The sequence below is a fragment of the Lycorma delicatula genome, chromosome 9, assembly GCF_047948215.1.
Source record: "Lycorma delicatula isolate Av1 chromosome 9, ASM4794821v1, whole genome shotgun sequence".
Classification (NCBI taxonomy): Eukaryota; Metazoa; Arthropoda; class Insecta; order Hemiptera; family Fulgoridae; genus Lycorma; species Lycorma delicatula.
The window spans coordinates 39,913,431-39,933,100 of NC_134463.1; the positions used below are offsets into that span (position 1 = coordinate 39,913,431).

A 19,670-nucleotide genomic window follows, 5' to 3' on the forward strand; every position below is an offset into this window, starting at 1 on the left:
ACTGAAGAAGAGCCTAGTGTATATGAAATAATACAAGATCATATATACTGATTTAATAATGTTTTATTGTAACAAAAAGAATATAAATTATGTTATAATATTTTATCGTAACTAAAAAACGATTTTACCTAATGATTTAAATATAAAATTGTAATTTATATTATAAATATTTAAATAAGTACTTAATCATATATTTTAATTAAAAACAAATAAATATACAACAATTAAAAGGTTACATTTCTTTAAAAGTATAGTAATAAAATAACAAACACTTTCTTAATTCTTTATTTTATAAGTATACCATGTAGTAAAAAATAAATTAACCTATTGTAACTTTGGAAGTTTATAAAAAATTTCTTTTTATTAATTGACTGCATTACATTTTTCTTTTTGTTATTAACATTTCTTAATTTTTTAAGTTTATAATTTTATTTAAAACTTTTGCTACTTGCAATCAAAAATAAAGTAAACATTTGTTCAGAGTTAAATGAAGATTAGAAGATAATCTATGTAGCTAGAAACCATAATTCAAGTTCATCAATATTGTTCAGCCTGTTAGAAGGAGAGTACAAGGTACACAAAGACAAAATTAATATGATAATGCAGTACCATTATATAATCTTCTACCATTAATAATCTTTGGCTAACAATTAATTGTATTTAGATATAAAACAGTAGATCTGACATTTTAATTAAAAATAATAATTATTATTATTAATAAAATATGTATAGTAATGATTTTTTATATTATTCTAATCATTTACTCTCTGGCTTCTATTTCTTTTTTTAATTTTGGAAGTTTAACGAAAAAATCTTGCATTAACTGGTTAACAGCATCAGGATCATCTTGTACAAAATGTGTTGCATCTTTTATTATTTCAATTGAGAGATTTGGTATTATACGGTCAGTACCTATAATACTATCCACATGTATTGCTATATCTTTTTCACCAAATAATAATAATCCTGGCGGTAAATTTTTATCATCTTTTGGTATGGATTTTAAAAAGTTTTTATCTGGCATTAAATTTAGCATTAAATTTGCTCTGTAGTAATTTATTGGTGGTGTCAGTGCTCCTGAAAAAAAAAAACAAGTTAATAACTTTATACATTTTTTATTTTAATTTTCTCATTTAATTGCAACTGATACACAATTGTGTAATATTGGGATTGAGGAAAATATTTCTTTGTATTTTCCCAGTAGGATGGCTTTAGGATCGTATAACTTTGGTAATATTAATCATATTTGTTAACACTTACATGCTTTTGAAAGGTGACATCTCTGAGTATTTTTAGTAAGTTTATGAGTATTGGAAAGTGTCCAACTGGAATTCATCACCTCCCACTCAAATGACATTGAGAAATTATAGAATGTATGTCAGCCCCATTAGTTCAACAATTATGCTGGTACAAATATATGTCTCCGTTATACATGTGAGACCGTCAAGTGTCAAAATAAATAGATTTTTTTGACAAGTCAATTAAGATTCAAAACAAAACCTTAAAGAAATATTTATCAATTGATTTCTATTTCCTATATTAGCAAATCCCATCTCATTTGTTTAGTTATCAAAAACCATTCTGTATAATAAATTTTCTGTTAAAGATTCTGAATAAAGTTTTCTTTCCCAAAAGTAAGCGCACTACATAAAGAAAGGCTTTTGGGTGTTCTAATGGTATGAATGGGGGATGATGAAGTATAATTGATTGGGTTATTTTTTATACATTATTTATTAGTACTTTACACATTATTTGTTCCAAACTTTTTTATGGCTGTGATATATGAAAACTAGAGTCAGAATTATGAGAGTAATAGTGTTCACTACACTGTTAGTTCTTGATGTAAATGAAGTGAAGATTTCAATTATAGACTTATAGGGTTGAACATCACCAGCGTTTCAAAAAGCTTGAAATGCTGGTATGCAACAGTATATAAACTTATTAAAAAAGGCAACGGGAAATCGCTTTGCAGGTAACCATGCACTAGTAAACCTAAAATTAGAGTTTGATATCTTGAGAGTGGCATGTCAGTTTTGTGACTGATTTTATCACATGTCAGATTACCTACAACCATTACACATGATTATGACACCTACCACACATTTTTAAACTGTTACTATCATTTAGGATATATTTTAGTTATCTATGGAATGAATTATTTTGTCTATTTATTGTTCTTTTAATGACCATCAAGAAAAACAAAAGTAAGTCAAAAGTCACTAGATAAAACAACAAAATGAGCTGACTTTTACTGTAATGAAGGTGAAGTCTTCATTAAAAAATTGAGAAGTGAATGGAGCATAATCTACAGCAGAAAATCCACAGTAGGGAAAGCTTAAAATATGCGAGTAAAAAAACACTTTTAGATAATTCTGATAAATGTATAAAGAAATATTGTCCTGTTTTTTAGTAAAAAAAATGTTACGCCTCCTGTTCAAAAAACGTTAACTAATTGTTAAAATAAAGAAACAGTTAAAATTGGAAATGGAGTTATTTACTCTTTGAGTTCAAGTTATTTAATTGAAAGACCTCAGTATCAGCTGTTTTTGGGTATATTTTTTTTTTTCTAAAAACTGATAATTTACTTAAAAGCATAATTCTCAAATAGAATTTAATTTTGAAACTTCTTTTTTGAATTCAGATAATACAAAGTACAGCTGTAAATAAGATATTAAATACATTTTTTGAAAAATTAAAAAAGAATTGAAAATAATTTAGTAATATTTTGTAATTCCTTGTAGAAAGTAACCCTATCATCATCTATACCAAGTTCAGATTTCTTATCACTTTATTCTTTATTTAATTTACCCAAAATCACATTATCACAATAGCAATATTTTCCGTTACTTTTCACTAAAGTTTGAGCGTATATACTATCTATTGTTAATCATGTGCTCTACAACTAGTATTGAATAATATCTAAAAACTTTCAGAGGTATAATGTTATGACAGAATTGATTACAAACCAAATACATGCGTCTCAAATAATTGTTTATCAAAATACTGTTAGTCTAACATTATGACCACACAAGTTGTTAATTTAAATATTAAAAAGTGTAAAATTTAAATATGAAATATAAAAATAAGTTAACTAAAAATTAAAAATAAAAAACTGAAAAGTTAACTGAATTGTTACACGACATTACAATATTACATTCTTTGGTTTTTTGGTTTTGTCTGTCCTCAGTAATAGTAATAATGGCAATAAACAGGAATCAGATAATGAGTTACCTTGCCTATTTTAAAATACAATTAAAAAATAATTTACTTCATTAACTGCAATTAATTATTTTTAGTAAGACATGCATTATGTATATTGTTTTATAATCAGTACTCATATGTCAGAACTGAATCAACTTTCTAAATGTACAATATAAAAAATAAGATTTGTTAATGCTGATATTTTTAATAAGAACATCTTTTATTCATGCCAGATCATAAACCATATTCCTCCCATGCAAACAAAGCTTAGTCCAATACAGTATTCAGTATTCAATTGTGACAAAGTTTAACAAGTATGAGTGGCATCTGAAATGAAATGCACACTGGAATGTATCAGAAGAACAAAATTTCATATAAAGTGACACAGGTGTTGCCATCTTTTAGTTTCATTCCCCTGCTAACATTACAAAACTTGTTTACTTATGTCCTCATATTCTGTCAGTCACCATTATTATAGAATCAAGTATACCTGCTATGTTAATGCATCCTAATATATAGAGAATGAATTTTTAATGGCAGAAAAAATGAACATTAGTGACATTCATTGTCATCTAAAATGTTATTTACATTGATGAAACTGTTGACCGAAGTCTTTCAGCAGGCGAATAGTAGAATTTTGTACATTAAAAGCTGATAAAGCGAATATAGAGGATGAACCTCACCATGGTCCATTAGTTTTTATGACTGATGAGAAACACCAAAAAAAGGTGAATAAATGAATTTAAAATGATGCAAACTCATAGAAAGGAACAAACAACAAAAGGAATGTTAAGAACCGTTTCTGAAAAATATCATGACTTCCTTTTCAATATTGTAATGGGAAATGAAACTTGGGTACATCTTTATAACCCAGAAGAAAAACAGCAGAGCATATGGAATACTGGCATTCTGGTTCACCACAATAAAACAATTCAAAACATAATCCTCTGCAATAAAATTTTGTAAATTCTGAACATGTGTATGTGACTTACTTACTGTTACTATTTGGAAACCAGTTTGAAAGTAAATTCCCTTCAATAGATTATGACATTAAGACCCTTTAGGAGACCACAGAAGCAATAATACTACAATACAACACTGCTTGGTCAAACACAACACACTCAACAGTCAAGATTCTTGTGAAGCTAAAATTTGAACCTATTCCTTTCTATCCATACTCAGCAGATTTCTTTCCTCATGATCTTTCTTATTTCTGCAATTAAAGAGAAATATTATTCATTTCATCATCGAAGATGAGTCATGGATCAAGGAAAGACTTCCAGCATTCTTCATTGACAAAATGAGCAAACTAGTTCACCATTGGGAGAAATGTGTAGTTGTAAGTGGTGATTGTTTAGAAAAATAAATGTAAGTTTTTGTAGCAAATGAAATGTGATTTTAAGCCATAATTGTTCCATTTGACTTTTCTTTTTATTTACGAGTGTGTGTTACATTTCCGCCATCCCTCATATGAATAATAAAAATAAATTATTACCAGGTTTAGCAAAAGTAAAACGGTAAGCTTCTTTATCCTCTTCATTGTATGGTGACACTTTTTTCTTAGTATAGAATATTACATTTAGAAATCTTAAATCTCTCAACTGTATAAATAACTCTGGCAAATATGGTATTTGAAAGAAAAAAAAGTACCTGTAAACAATAATAAAATTATTTTCATGTAATCTAAATTGCTGTTAAAATAATTTTTTTTATATTTATGTCTTAAAACTTATAGGTTTTATTCTAATTATAATGTAATTTTTTTATTTAGTATAGAATAACTTAACAATTTAAATAGTCTGGTCGATATTCTAAGAATCTTTACAAATTAAACACATTTTTTTTTTTTTGAATGGGAGGATGTATTTATAAAGAAATTTATTTATAAAGAAAGAAGAAGTATGTCAGGGAAGTTATTCTGAACCCTTTGATTTCTAACTTTATATGTAAAAGAAGTGGCACAGGAATTGAAGGACAAATTTAAGATTGCAATAGTTATCCAAAGACAAAAAAAGCTGTTCAGATTTTCTCATGACTATGTTTTTTGGTAGAAATAAAAAATGAGTCTGAAGAAATACTAGATGGCATTGATTTAATGCTAATAAAGAAATTCAGTATGAAAATAAACAAGAATAATATAAAAGTAATTTAATATGATGAAAAGCAACATGATGAATTATATGTTAAGATAAATATAATATATTTATCTTACAATAGAAATTACAATTTTGTTAATCAGTTATTAAAAATAACAAGGATCGAAGTAAAGCAGAAATCAAAAGCAATTTGCATAAACAAGAAAAGCTTTAATGCAGACAAAACTCAAGTCTCTTAACAATTATTTTAAAATATGGAGAACTGGTGGGAAAGATTCTGATGTGGTTTTTCACCTTTGTATAGAACATTTCTTAAGGAAGGTTTAGGTATGTGAAAAGAGGAAAATCTTCAACTTTATATATACAGTGTTTCCAAAATGATGGGCTGGCTGTACTTTTTCGGATTCTACTTGTAAAACTAAACAAAAAATATCCTTAGGAAAAATGGCAATTTCTCCTTCGTTCTCCCTGTGTCCACCATTTTATTATTTTTATATTAAAATTTGTATCTCAAGTTCAAATAGTTTAAAGTTCGAATAAATTTTTAAACTAACAAAAAATCATGACTTAAATACCGTCGCAAATTACAAAATGGTGGCCATGTTTATTTTCAATCCGTTATATCTCTATAAATATTAGTTTTTTCAAAATGTATGTTTCTGCTAAAATATTAAGCTTTTTATTTTCAACAAAATGACATTATTTTTTTTTTTAGATCGGTTAACAAAGAGCCGAGTTATGGTGGGAAATTAATGTTGTAATTTTGTGTCTGTTTTAGTGTCCTCCACTTTGTGTTCAATTTGATTAAATATTCTTTTTATTTGTTGTTAATTCTAGTATTGTAAATTAGTATCAAATTATTTAATATTAAATTTTATTGTGAGAAAATTATTACTTAATTTGATACTAGAGTTAACAATAAATAAAAACAATTAATATTTAATCAAATTGAATGCAAAGTGGAGCTCATGAAAATTACAACATTAATTTAAATACATCAATTTTCGCCATATCTTGACTATTTGTTATCACATTTTAAAACATAAAACTTCATTTTCTTCAAAATAAAAGGCTTTATATTTTAGCAAATTTTGATAAAACTAATATTTATGGAGAAATATGGGATTGAAAAATAAACACGGCTGCCATTTTGTAAATTGCAAAGGTATATAAGTCATAATTTTTTGCTAATTTTATAACTATTACCAAGACGTTTACCATATCACTAATGTGTTCCTCTATCCGAACTTGAGATATAAATTTTTATATAAAAATAATAAAATGACGGACAGGGAGAGAATGAAGGAGAAACTGCCATTTTTCCTAAGGATATTTTTTGTTTGGTTTTAAAAGCAGTATCTGAAACAGTATAGCCATCCTGCCATTTTAGAAACATTTTGCATATGAGTTTCAAATTTTTACTTTTTAAAATAGGTTCTCTGACTCAAAAGATTAGACAAAATGTATATTCCATAAATTATGTTACAGAATAAGTTAAAAAAACTAATTTGATTCCTTAGCAAAATATTGTATTTGCAGGCTCGGCTAGTGTGCAAGAACAAACTATATTGTACCAACTTTAAGAACTATTTGAAAGAAGATATTTTTCTGTAATAAAGAAAAGAGGCTTTGCACCTGGACGCAGCAGTTAGACGCAATACATCAATGGATTAGAAAGAATTCTTAAAAATGTTATATATAATATAGTATTTAATGGTTGGAAGACCCTGGTTAATAGGAAAAACAAAAAGAAAAAGACGTGTAATGTGGTGTTACAGGAAGTAGTAATTGAAAATTAGATGGGTTGATAAAGTATGTAATAGAGAGATCTTAAGATGAATGAGAGGAGAGAAGAGAAACTTTGTTAGAATCTTCTAAACATTCAAGTCAGATTGTTAGGGTGTATTTACTACAAAAAGAAAATGCTTATATTCAATATAACATATCTATCTTATTAACAATTTATTGAGAAATATTAAGGTTTACCCCATATTATAAACTTTAAACCTTTTTTCTGTATAATTATAGTTTCAATCTGTGCGTATTTCATGAAATTCTGTAACAGTTGCAATAAATCACTCTACAAAGGACTCCATTTTCATAAAGCATCTTCACAACCTGTTTAAAGGAAATCAATTGATTTCCTTTAAAACTGCTATAATTTCAGAGATAAATGAGATTTCATTTCATAAATGAGTACCGTTTTAATTAAATATAGAACACTACACAGACCTTATATTTTTAGTTCAAATTTTTCATTGTAGGGAATTATGAATCAAATTTTATTCTTTCAAGTTAGTGACTGATTAATACTATACTTAATTATGTTATTAAAAAATTACCACTGAACTAAAACAAGGAAGAGTATCATATCAAATCAGTCAAATGACTGATAACTTAATGATAAATAAATACAATATTTAATAATGTTTTGCTTAAACTCTTTTTAACAAATTTTTAGGCTTATTTTAATCATTTTGTGTCTGGATGACCACTTCTAAATTCACATTTCAGGGAATGGATGGTAGTGTTAAACTTACCATATTAATATCCAATACGATTTTTGCAGGATCTTCAGTTGGTATTGAATTCTATAAATACATTAAAACCTATTCATTTTATAATTTGTCAATTTGGTTGTGAATATCAACTATTGGATATTAATATGGTAAGTTTAACTTATCTAATTACTGGTGGTTTATATTTGATACGCTAGAATCAAACATCATATGATCCAAGGATCATATGATGCTCACATGATCTGAGGGACCGTCTGCTATTCGCAGTGAGACTTAGAAAAAAGTGGTGTCCTCTGACCTTAGCATGCTGTGTGCAAGGGTTACATCTGGTTAGGAAACAGTACCATATCTGCAGTAGCATCAATGATGTGGTTGTGGAATACCACAAGCGCATGGTAGATGTACCAGCAAGTACATGGAAAATATGTTCATGCCATCAAGGAAGCCAAACTCAAATGTTGGCAAGACATGTGCCAAATGTATATAATCAAATGTTGACTACATGCGCGAGATGCAGGGTAGGCAGCCCCTGGCAGCTTGTGAAATCATATTACCGGCCAAAGCCATTGCACATTCTGTCTAGTGTCTGATGTGGGTTTGGTGGCCAAGACCACATTTTAATACCTGTGGCAACTTACCAGGCATTTCTGGATACTCTATTTCCAGATGCTCTGAAGGGTGAAGCAGAATCGGCGTTAGGGTGGGTGGACACCCTTTCCTGACATGCAGGCTGTGGATTCTGTTGATACAGACTGGGTGATTTCTCTAATGGCAATGAGAAATTTACTAGGATTGACCAACTTGACCCAGATTTTTTCACCATCTTTTGCTTGTCATAAGAGAGTCACTTGGTAGATTGTTCTCAGGGTGCCTTACCTGGGGTTGCTTTCTCACTTGTTGGAAGCTGGTTATGTTGAGGGTGCTCTTAAAACCTGGAAGGGATCCTAGTGAGGTCAGCAGTTATCAACCCATCAGCCTCTTGCTGGCTCTCGGTAAGTTGCTGGTAAGGCTGGTTGTGGAACGGCTCCAGGGAAGCATCGATATGAATGGAAAGCATTGATATGATCACTTCCTTCCTTGTGTTGGAGTTCTAGCCTCTATGAGTTTTGGAATGTCGCAATGTTCCTGAAGCCCTGCAGGTCGTGGTCCGAGACTATTTATCTATCTGCATGGCTCTGTTCACAAAGACGCATGCCTAGTTGTGGAAAAATTTGTAACCAGGGGAAGCCCACAAGGTTTCATTCTAATCCCCTGCTGTGGAACCTGATTTTTGACGGATTTCTCAGACTGACATTCCCAGAACGGGTCACGGCCCAGGCTTTCACCGATGACTGTCTATTTCAGTTCATGGTAAAAAAAATTAATGACCACAACTGGAAGAAAGAGTGCAGGTGGCCTTGTCAGCTGCAGAAGGCTGAATGGACAATCAAAATTTAAAAAGTTTCTGTGCCAAGACAAAGTATATGCTTCTGAAGGGAGCAGACAAATTACCATACAGTCGAAACCCCCACATTAAATATAAAGTCTGTGTAATCAGTCAAGTTAGGGTTCAAAATTACCTAGGTGTTTTGTTTGACGAAATGTTGCTGTTTAGGCACATATTAAACAAGTAGTGGTGGATGCCGTCTCTGTAATGCACAAGCTTAGAAGGATTGGTCAAAAGGATTATGGGCTGTCGGGCCGTTAATTGTACATGGTGAATTGTGGTGTCTTCAAGAGTATCATCACTTTGCTATTTTTGTTATTGTTTTAATTTAAAAAAATTACATCAGAACAATGTAATTTTTTTAAATTTGCTTCAGAAAATTCCTAAATAATTTTTTGCGATATCTGAAAAATTACGTTTTTGGAATATGCTATGTTGGATTTTAGCGTACTAATTTCATATCATATCGAAAATTCATTTTACTTTTTTTTGGACTTGCGAGTAACTGATAAATTTTAACTTTTTACTTATTCAGGAACTGGATAATCTGTAATGAATGAGTCAGTGACGGTTGTCAAATTTATATAGTTCTATATAGTTCTTCTATCGACTTTACCTTTCGTATTGTATATTGGTGTACCATCTTTGTTTAACACAAAATTAGATTTTAATTTATGTAACCGAAAATTTTCCTTAACTTTCCTGTATGCTCCGTCTATTTTTCCAATGTTCATTTCTCTTTCCACTTCTAAACACTTTTCTTTAATCTACTCTTCTTTCGCCAGTTTGCACTTCCCGTTTATAGCATTTCTTAATTGCAGATAGTTCCTTTTACATTCTTCATCACTAGCATTCTTATACTTTCTATTTTTATCCATCAACTGCAATATATCCTTTGATATTCAAGGTTTTCTACTAGTTCTCTTTATTCCGCCTAAGTTTGCTTCTGGTGATTTAAGAATTTCCTTTTTAACATTCTCCCATTCTTCTTCTACATTTTCTACCTTATCTTTTTTACTCAGACCTCTTGCGATGTCCTCCTCAATAATCTTCTTTACCTCCTCTTCCTCAAGCTTCTCTAAATTCCACCGATTCATCTGACACCTTTTCTTCAGGTTTTTAAACCCCAATCTACATTTCATTATCACCAAATTATGGTCGCTATCATTGTCTGCTCCAGGGTAAGTTTTGCAGTCAACGAGTATATTTTTAAATCTTTGCTTAACCATGATATAATCTATCTGATACCTTGCAGTATCGCCTGGCTTTTTACAAGTGTATATTCTTCTATTATGATTTTTAAACTGGGTGTTGGCGATTACTAAATTATACTTTGTGCAAAACTCTATAAGTCGGTCCCCTCTTTCATTCCTTTTTCCCAGCCCGTATTCACGCGCTATATTTACTTCCTTGTCTTTTCCAATGCTTGCATTCCAATCTCCAACTATTATTAAATTTTCATCTCCTTTTACGTGTTTAATTGCTTCCTCAATCTCTTCGTATACACATTCTACCTGATCATCATCATGGGCGCTTGTAGGCATATAGACGTTAACAATCGTTGTCGGTTAAGGTTTTGATTTTATCCTTATTACAATTATTCTATCACTATGCGTCTTGAAATACTCCACTCTCCTCCCTATGTTCTTGTTCATCACGAAACCTACTCCTGCCTGCCCATTATTTGACGCCTAGTTAATTACAATGTTATATTATTAATAAGTTGTATATATTATGCATATTTAATGTTAATTATAAGAGATTAGCAAGCGAAGCGAGCGTAGGTTATATTTAGTTAGGTTATTTTGATATATTTTTAACCCACCGGGTTGGTCTAGTGGTGAACACGTCTTCCCAAATCAGCTGATTTGGAAGTCGAGAGTTCCAGCGTTCAAGTCCTAGTAAAGCCAGATATTTTTACACGGACTTGAATACTAGATCGTGGATACCGGTGTTCTTTGGTGGTTGGGTTTTCAATTAACCACACATCTCAGGTATGGTCGAACTGAGAATGTACAAGACTACACTTCATTCACACTCATACATATCATCCGCATTCATCCTCTGAAGTATTATCTAAACGGTAGTTACCGGAGGCTAAACAGGAAAAAGAAAGAAAGGTTATTTTGATATACGTACGATTTGTCAGTACACGAAGTCAACATAACCTAAACAGCAGCTGTTGCTGCGGCGGCGTGAATACATAAGTACCGTAATTCTATATCTTTATCTTTTTGTTGTCGGCTAAGTTTCTTTTCTTCATCGTGTTCAGTAAATTTTTCTTTGTTCTCTGTGATATTAGACTGATTCATATTTTTTCTTGTTTCACAAAGAATACATTGGTATAAAAAAAGAGATATTAAATTCGTTTTGGAAAATACTGTCATAAATATTGAACTTTGCAAAGTTTTCTTTGGTTGTAATACATTTTTCTTGTACATTTAAGCTTCCATCAACGTATTCTTTTTTTTTGAGTCTTTGTATTAGTAATGAGAATGTATTCTCAGTAACGACTTCATGTGGTTACATATTCCATCATTTAGAATTTCCTCAACAGATTTCTTGATGTGCTTACCCTGTCTACTAATTTCAACTGGCCTGGTTTATGGTTTTCTTTATAGTTGTCTGAATTACTTTATTATTTATTTTAAGAGCATTCATGAAAAATAATTTACACACTTAATATTTTTATCTTTCTATGAAGGAATATGTATAATTTAACGATTTAGCACTTTCGCTTGTGGCATATCTATATTTTGGCTCAATTATTGTCATTCTTTTTGATATATGTAACCCCTTTGACGATTAGCCTTCAATAGGACTGTAATAACTACTGCCTATGTAAATGTGAAATTTTATCACTGCGAGATAACCTATGTTTAGTATCGCAAGGTGGGTGTAATGTTCTTTCTGAAATCTCTTTACACTGACGGCGAGTCAGTGTAAAGAGATTTCATTGTTGGACCATGTGGGAGTTCCTCGATGAGGTTGCGAAGTTCAACCCGTCATCGTTAGAGTTTTTTAATTAATCTGGGTTATACTGATTCCTATAGCGCCGCTGTGAGAAGTTTTTCCTGAGATAATGGCTGACCACCAGCCAGATACAAGCTCCAAGTGCTTTAAATGGTGGACAGGCACTAACTGGTGTACAGCGACTGAGGCATGACAGCCTAAATTGCTGTCTTTTATTTTATTAACTTTAATGACTTTTAGTAATTAGTAACGAGGGGTACGCCTCCCTGATCTAGATTTAGTTTGAAAAGTGAGCGGTTGGGACATATAAGCAGGTGGTGAATAGCACCCTGCTTAATGTGGCAAGAGAAATGCCAGTTAACCAATTACCAGAAGCACTAACATAACGTTTTCCAGAATTTCTCCTTAATTTTTGCTACATTTTTATTCCAGTCAGAACAATTAAAATTGCGTTTTCTTGATAATTCACCTTTTCCACCTTCCTTTTGTGGTGTAATTTCAGATGATTGTGTTATAGAATTCCTATTTTCATAGAAAAATGAGTTTCTAACTTCAGTGGTTTGTGTTGTAGGAGGATTTACTACCTTCATCAGAAGATGAGTTCATAGGTTCATCTTGAATATAGTCCTTATCCATGTCTTTGTCATCGCTATCACTTGAAGAAAACAATTCGATTTCAGCTACTACATTTTGTTCTACACAACCTAAAATAGAAAGAAAAGGTACTTACATATTAACGCCACTGCAGGTACAGCTTTATTTAAAATTGAGTATTTATTTTTTTGTTGTCTTCAGTCATTTGACTGGTTTGATGCAGCTCTCCAAGATTTTCTATCTAGTGCAAGTCGTTTCATTTCGGTATACCCCCTATATCATACATCCCTAAAAATTTGTTTTCATATTCCAAACGTGGCCTGCCTACACAATTTTTTCCTTCTACCTGTCCTGCCAATATTAAAGCGATTATTTCAGGATGCCTTAGTATGTGGCCTATAAGTCTGTCTCTTCTTTTAACTATATTTTTCCAAATGCTTCTTTCTTCATCTATTTGCTGCAATACCTCTTCATTTGTCACTTTATTCATCCATCTAATTTTTAACATTCTCCTATAGTACCGCATTTCAAAAGCTTCTTATCTTTTCTTCTCAGATGCTCTGATCTTCCAAGTTTCACTTCCATATAAAGCGACACTTCAAACATATACTTTCAAAAATCATTCCGAACATTTTAATTATATCGCTCATGCTTTGTCCATCTGTAGTAATTCTACATCCCAAATAACAAAATTCTTCTACCTCCATAGTCTTTTCTCCTCCTATTTTCACATTCAGTGGTCCATATTTGTTATTTCTACTTTCATTTTGTTCTTGTTTATTTTCTTTTGTAGGACTTCATCCATGCCATTCATTGTTTCTTCTAAATCCCTTTTACTCTCGGCTAGAATTACTATATCATCAGCAAATCGTAGCATCTTTATCTTTCACCCTGTACTGTTACTCTGGATCTAAATTGTTCTTTAACATCATTAACTGCTAGTTCTATGTAAAGATTAAAAAGTAACGGGGATAGGGAACATCCTTATCTGACTCCCTTTCTTATTACGGCTTCTTTCTTATGTTCTTTAATTATTACTGTTCCTGTAAATGTTAGCAATCATTCTTCTATTTCTTTATTTGAACCCTAATTTTTTTAAAATGCTGAACATTTTATTCCAGTCTACATTATCGAATGCCTTTTCTAGGATTCTAGGATTTCTAGGATTTCCATTGAATGTATTTAACTTGATACCTTTTACTGCATCCTTTGTCTTATACGTTCCTGTTTTCTTCATCCGTTCCTATTAATATATCAACTCTATTGACTTTATTATTTTTATCTTTTAAATTTATTCATTTGGCTTTCTATGGAAACTACTTTTGTTATAACTTGTAAACTTGTTCCTATTTAATTTGGCTTTAACTTCACATCATTCTCTTTTAGTTTGTACTTCATTTATTTTTTCAACCTTTTTCTTTAATTGTGTAATTTCAATGAATATCATAAATATATTGTTCATAATAAATCACTTGTTATTGTAATCCGTATCTGTTCCTTGACATATTTTATATCTTTAGATGACCATTATAAAATCTGATTTCTTTCTTTATTTCTTGATTTCATATGTTTGAATCTGCCTCTTTTTTGTTTTATAAATCAGTTTTTTCAGTGTTTTAATAATACTTTTAACTTCAGGATGACTTCACATTATAGTTATAATATATTACCATTATAATTTAAATTTTTTTTATGAGGCTAACAGATGAATCTTTTAGTTCAGCAGAATATAATTATATACATTTAATGAACAGAACATTCATGTAATTATAATCACAAATAATATTATTTACAGAGTGGCGCAAAATTCACTTGACACTAGGTAAAAAATAATTACAAATAACAAAAGAATTTTTTAAAAAATTAACAATAGAAAATGTAGCATACAATAATTTTAATCCATGATGTTGGTATTACAAAATGTTGATTATTCAGTTGTGTCAAGTTGGCAATACAATGACAAACACACTTAACTGTCTAGATCTGTATGTCAGTTTATTGAAATCAGCTGTAGTTTTCGATTTGGTTTTCAGTGTTAAGTAGTTATAACAATGTTAACGAAAGAAGAAAGGTTTTTGCTTTAAAAACTTTTTATAAAAGTGGTGATACTGTAATTATTAATGAGTGGAAGTAGACATCGAGATATATTTAAACAACATGGATGCACCAAGATCTGGCAGCCCAATAACAGTCGCAACAGAGGAAAATGAATTGCATATGTTTAGCAGTGACACAAAGTCCAGGAAAATCAACAAGACAATTAGCCTATGAGCTGGAGTTACCACAAAGGTCCATCCAAAGAATGTTACACAAACATAAATTTAAAAACGTTACATTTCTTGTTTACCTACTTGAAGATGACACAGGTCGATCTTCAGTTTTGTGAATCGATGCTTAACAAACAGAAAGATCTGGAGTTATTCATTAAAATTGTATGGCCTGATGAGGCCAATTTATGCATAACTGCACTTACTTAAAACAATACTGCATACTGAAAACCAATATTTTTTGTTAGAGCAACAAACTCAATCGACCAGGTGTGAGCGTTTGGAGGGGTGACAGTATCTTTTGGTGTACTTGGACCATACTTTTTGAAGTACAGTGTCAGGAGATAAATACTAGGATGTGCTTAAAAATTATGTAGTACCAGGTACTCATGAAGTATGCTAAAAACAGTAAAGAAATTTACTTCCAACATGATGGCACTCACCGAATTATGTCACTGCAGATGGCGATTATTTGAATGAAATGTTTGGCAGAAGAGAGTTTGGTTGACGTGCAGATATTAACATGCTTCCATGTTCACCAGATACTCCAATGAATTTTTTGTACAGAGTGTTGTCAAGAAGTCTTTTTATTCTAGAAGGCCTTATACTACTGATGAACTTATTAAATTTACAATGCATTCAATGATTTGGGCAGTGATAAGAGAACTTTGCCGTACAGTGTGAAAGTGCTCCCAAAAGACTGCAGAAATATATTAATGAAGATGGAAAACATTTTGAACATAAAATATAATTGTAAGTACTGTTTGTAATAAATAAAATAAAATAGATTCAGTACTTTTATAAACAAGTTTCAAGTGACTTTTGCATTGCTCTTTATAATTATGTAATTGAATTGTGAGATCTTATTCCATAAAATTACACACACACATACACATCTTGTTGTCCACCTTGTAAAAACAGTGTTGCCTATTTTGCTTTACTATTTAATAATAATAAAAATAATTTGAAGAAGATACAATATTTCCTTCTTAGTTTAAAAAAAAAATAATTAAATCGAAACATAATGACTTATGTAAAGAATAGAACTTATAAGTATTTTTTGTTGATAATATCAATGTAGTTACAGTTTTTGTATTGATGAAAATCCTGATCTTTAAACTTTTAAGGTCCATTATTTTGAAGATACCTTGATTTTGTACACTTGTTTTTTTAATTTACCCTGGTGCTGTCATTGTTGGAATGTTTCTGTTTTCTCAGGAAGTTATGAATTAACTATCGCAGGAATTTTAAGAAGATAATTAGCATTAGAGGGTGAACCTTTTCTCTTAATTTGGAGGTAACGATAATTATTTTATATTCAACTAATCGACGATTGTTTTAAATCAAATGTTTTATGGTACTTGACGCTTTTAATTTTTAAAGTTTGTTAGTTGACTTCACAGTAGTAATTGATCAATACAATGACACAACAATCATAAAATTTAACTTTCTATGTAATCAACCCAACCTCCTCTGCACAGTCATACAAAAACTTCCATAATTCAGAATTTGAATAACACCTGGATTATGGTCTTAACTCCTAGATAAAAGAATTATGTTGTCGATGGTTGATTATTAAATCAGTTTGAAAGTATATCCTTCTACAACCTCAAAATGTTAAACTTTGTTCAAAGTTTATATATTATCTTGAACTCAATAAGACAGATAATAGTACAGCCTGTTACTGGAATAAAAATTCATTTCACTTAATGTATAGAACCTTTTTACAGTGGTAAATGAGATTTTAGTAATTTCATGAGCCGAATAAATATTTTAGACAATAGTAAATCTGCGGTTATAAAATGTCTAATCGATAGTATTTGGAATGTAGAATATTCAAACTAGTCTTTGAGTCTGTCTCATCAATTTTAGTGGATTTGAACATCCGACAAATCTTTTATTTTAAAGAAGTAATTTTCAATACATCGACAACAGTATTCAAAAGAATCAATATTTTAAATATAAATAATATTACTGCAATACAACTCACTTGAATTTACACTATATTCTTAAATTAATGCATCTTCTTAAGTTAGTTAATTTTTAAATGATTTTTACATTAAGTACCTTGTAAACAGCTGTCTAGTTAATCTTTAAAATCTTTGATGTTTACAAACTGATGAAGGCAACAAAAATAATTATAATTTGATGAAGTTTGTGACTTGGCTCCTTAATTTCTGAACCCGATGATCATATGATGAAATCTTAAATTATAAGTGTGTACTCTCTCTGTCATGATATGACCCTACATTTGGATAATGTATCCATCATTTCCTTGAGAAATGGAGCGGTCGTGGAGGTTCAGATTCCTAGCCACTAAGATCATCTGATCTAACACCTTTTAGATTTTTACATCTGGAGATGTATGAAAAATATTGTATATAAAACAAAAATACATTCTCATGAGGAATTAATTGTTCACATTATGGACGCTGCCTAGTAACTTAAAGATAGCCCTGAAGAACTATGAAGAGCTACAAAAGCAGACGCGAGCCAAGAAATGTTTTGAAACTGGCGGGCTTGTTTTTGAATATTTATTATAAACCAGTAGGTACGATCTTCTGTATTGTTTCTAAATAAAATTTTAATATTTCTAAATGTTTATTTTATTAGACTTATCTTACACCATTTTGTTTGGAATTAAGTTCTCTACAAGTTTTATTTAAAGGTTTTACATGTTTATTACACATTTAACAAACTTATTGTATGTCAAACATAAAAACTGTTTTTTACCCTAATTTATTGATTTTCATCCCAGATTACTTAAAAACTACTGCAGATACAGTTGTGGTAGATATTTTATTCAACTTTTAAGGTAAAAAACCATAGAAATCTAGTGATTTCTACTCCCTAATTAATGTCCAAAAAATTTCATTATGACCTCTTTCACCGGGGTTGCTGAAGTCTGGGTGAAATCTGTCATTAGACATTACTCACAAACTAAGCATTTTAGGGTGTATGTTTATATGAACTTTTTCCATTAATTTCATGTGTAGAATATGTTTTAAAAACTCTGGAAGAACTTTTTTGTATACTCTGTATATAACTTTATTTCAATTAATTTTTTCTTCTTTTGATCCTGTTTAGCCTCTGGGAATCACAATCGGGTATTACTTTTGGGGATGATATGTACGAGTGTAAATGAAGTGTAGTCTAGTACAGTTTTAGGTGGGCCATGCCTGAGATGTGTGTGTAATTGAATCCCAACCACCAAAGAACACCGGTATCCGCTATCTAGTATTCAAATCTGTATTAAAGTTACTAGGATTTTAATGTTGGAACTCGCGGTTTCGAAATCAGCTGATTTGTGAAAACGTGCGTTCGCCAATAGACCAACCCAGTGGGTGTAATGTCAATTTCAAAAAATAAAAAATAAAATTAGATGTATTTAACGTTCTATTACTTTTAAGTAAAATATTTAAATTTTATAAACAATAGCGATTCTACTAAAATAATAACCTCCAAATAAATAAATATCTTAGACAAGTTGGTTATAGTTTAAAACGTGTAAACCTCCGTCTAGAATATATTATTGTGACCAACTGTTCGTTTTCTATTGGAGCTAAAGAACATAATAATAGTATAAAGAAAGGCTGTTTCGATAAATCCAATTATGCTTATCACATTTTATAAAAATGTGACATAATTACAGCTAATTATTACAAAAATAATAACAAATAATTTTATTAAATATTAGATTTTTCCACCGATTATTATAAAATAAGCAATCTCTAAAAATTTTATATATTTTTTAATAACAATAAATTAATCAATGAACATATCAAATTTGAAGATGATTTTCTATCTAAATTAATAATTATAACTTGCCGAACTTGTTGTTACAGCAATGACAACTTGTTGTTAGGTTATCAATTATATTATATAGTTATAATTTTTTATTTACGTTTTTAATTTTAATGTTTTAATTTACAAAAAAAATACCTCTCCTGAGGATGGACAAATGACCCAAATACCTTGGGATATAATATAAATTGTTGGTAAGGGTGATTTTTATTTTTATATTATAACAAATTATTTAACATAACTTGCCACTTAATAAATAAATGTTTTTTTCTGATCGGAACAAAATCCTGTTAATTAGTCAAGGTTAGCGAGCGTAGGTTAAGTTTGATTAAATTATATTTATAAAATAAGTAAATATAAATAACCATGTATTAAAATTAATAAAGATACTCTTTTGAATCTATGTTAAACTCTATATCACCGATATAATTTTTCACCGAAATCTGATTGACTACTTTGTTTTTAAATAAAGCTGTAGCTGCAGTGGCGTTATAAGTAAGTACCAATTATTTAATCAAGCACATGAAATGATATTAATGTAAATACATTAATTTTGAAATATTACTACAAAATAATTAACAGCTAAGAAATCGTTACTGAAAATTATTACGAGCATATAGTATATCTGTACATGTTGAAGGTAAATCATATGTTTGTATTTTTTTTAATTCATCAACAGAACAATATTGTTATTGTAAAATAAACTGATTGTACAGTTACCTTTCTCATAAAGTGTGCATCGGTAATAAACTGAAAGCTCTTCTTTTTTTTTCTCTTCAAAACTCATGTT

At 30.1% G+C, this 19,670-nt stretch overlaps 1 protein-coding gene across 1 annotated transcript; it reads right to left on the reverse strand.

Moving 5' to 3' along the window:
• Nucleotides 1-433: 433 nt before the first annotated feature.
• LOC142330641 (epoxide hydrolase 4-like) lies at nucleotides 434-19,667 on the reverse strand. Its single transcript, XM_075376085.1, has 5 exons — nucleotides 19,601-19,667; nucleotides 12,800-12,919; nucleotides 8,455-8,581; nucleotides 4,697-4,851; nucleotides 434-1,077 (listed from the first exon to the last, which is right to left on the reverse strand). Exons 1-5 carry the CDS (start codon nucleotides 19,665-19,667, stop codon nucleotides 761-763), a joined length of 786 nt encoding a protein of 261 aa, XP_075232200.1. The 3' UTR covers nucleotides 434-760.
• Between the last annotated feature and the right edge of the window lie 3 nt (nucleotides 19,668-19,670).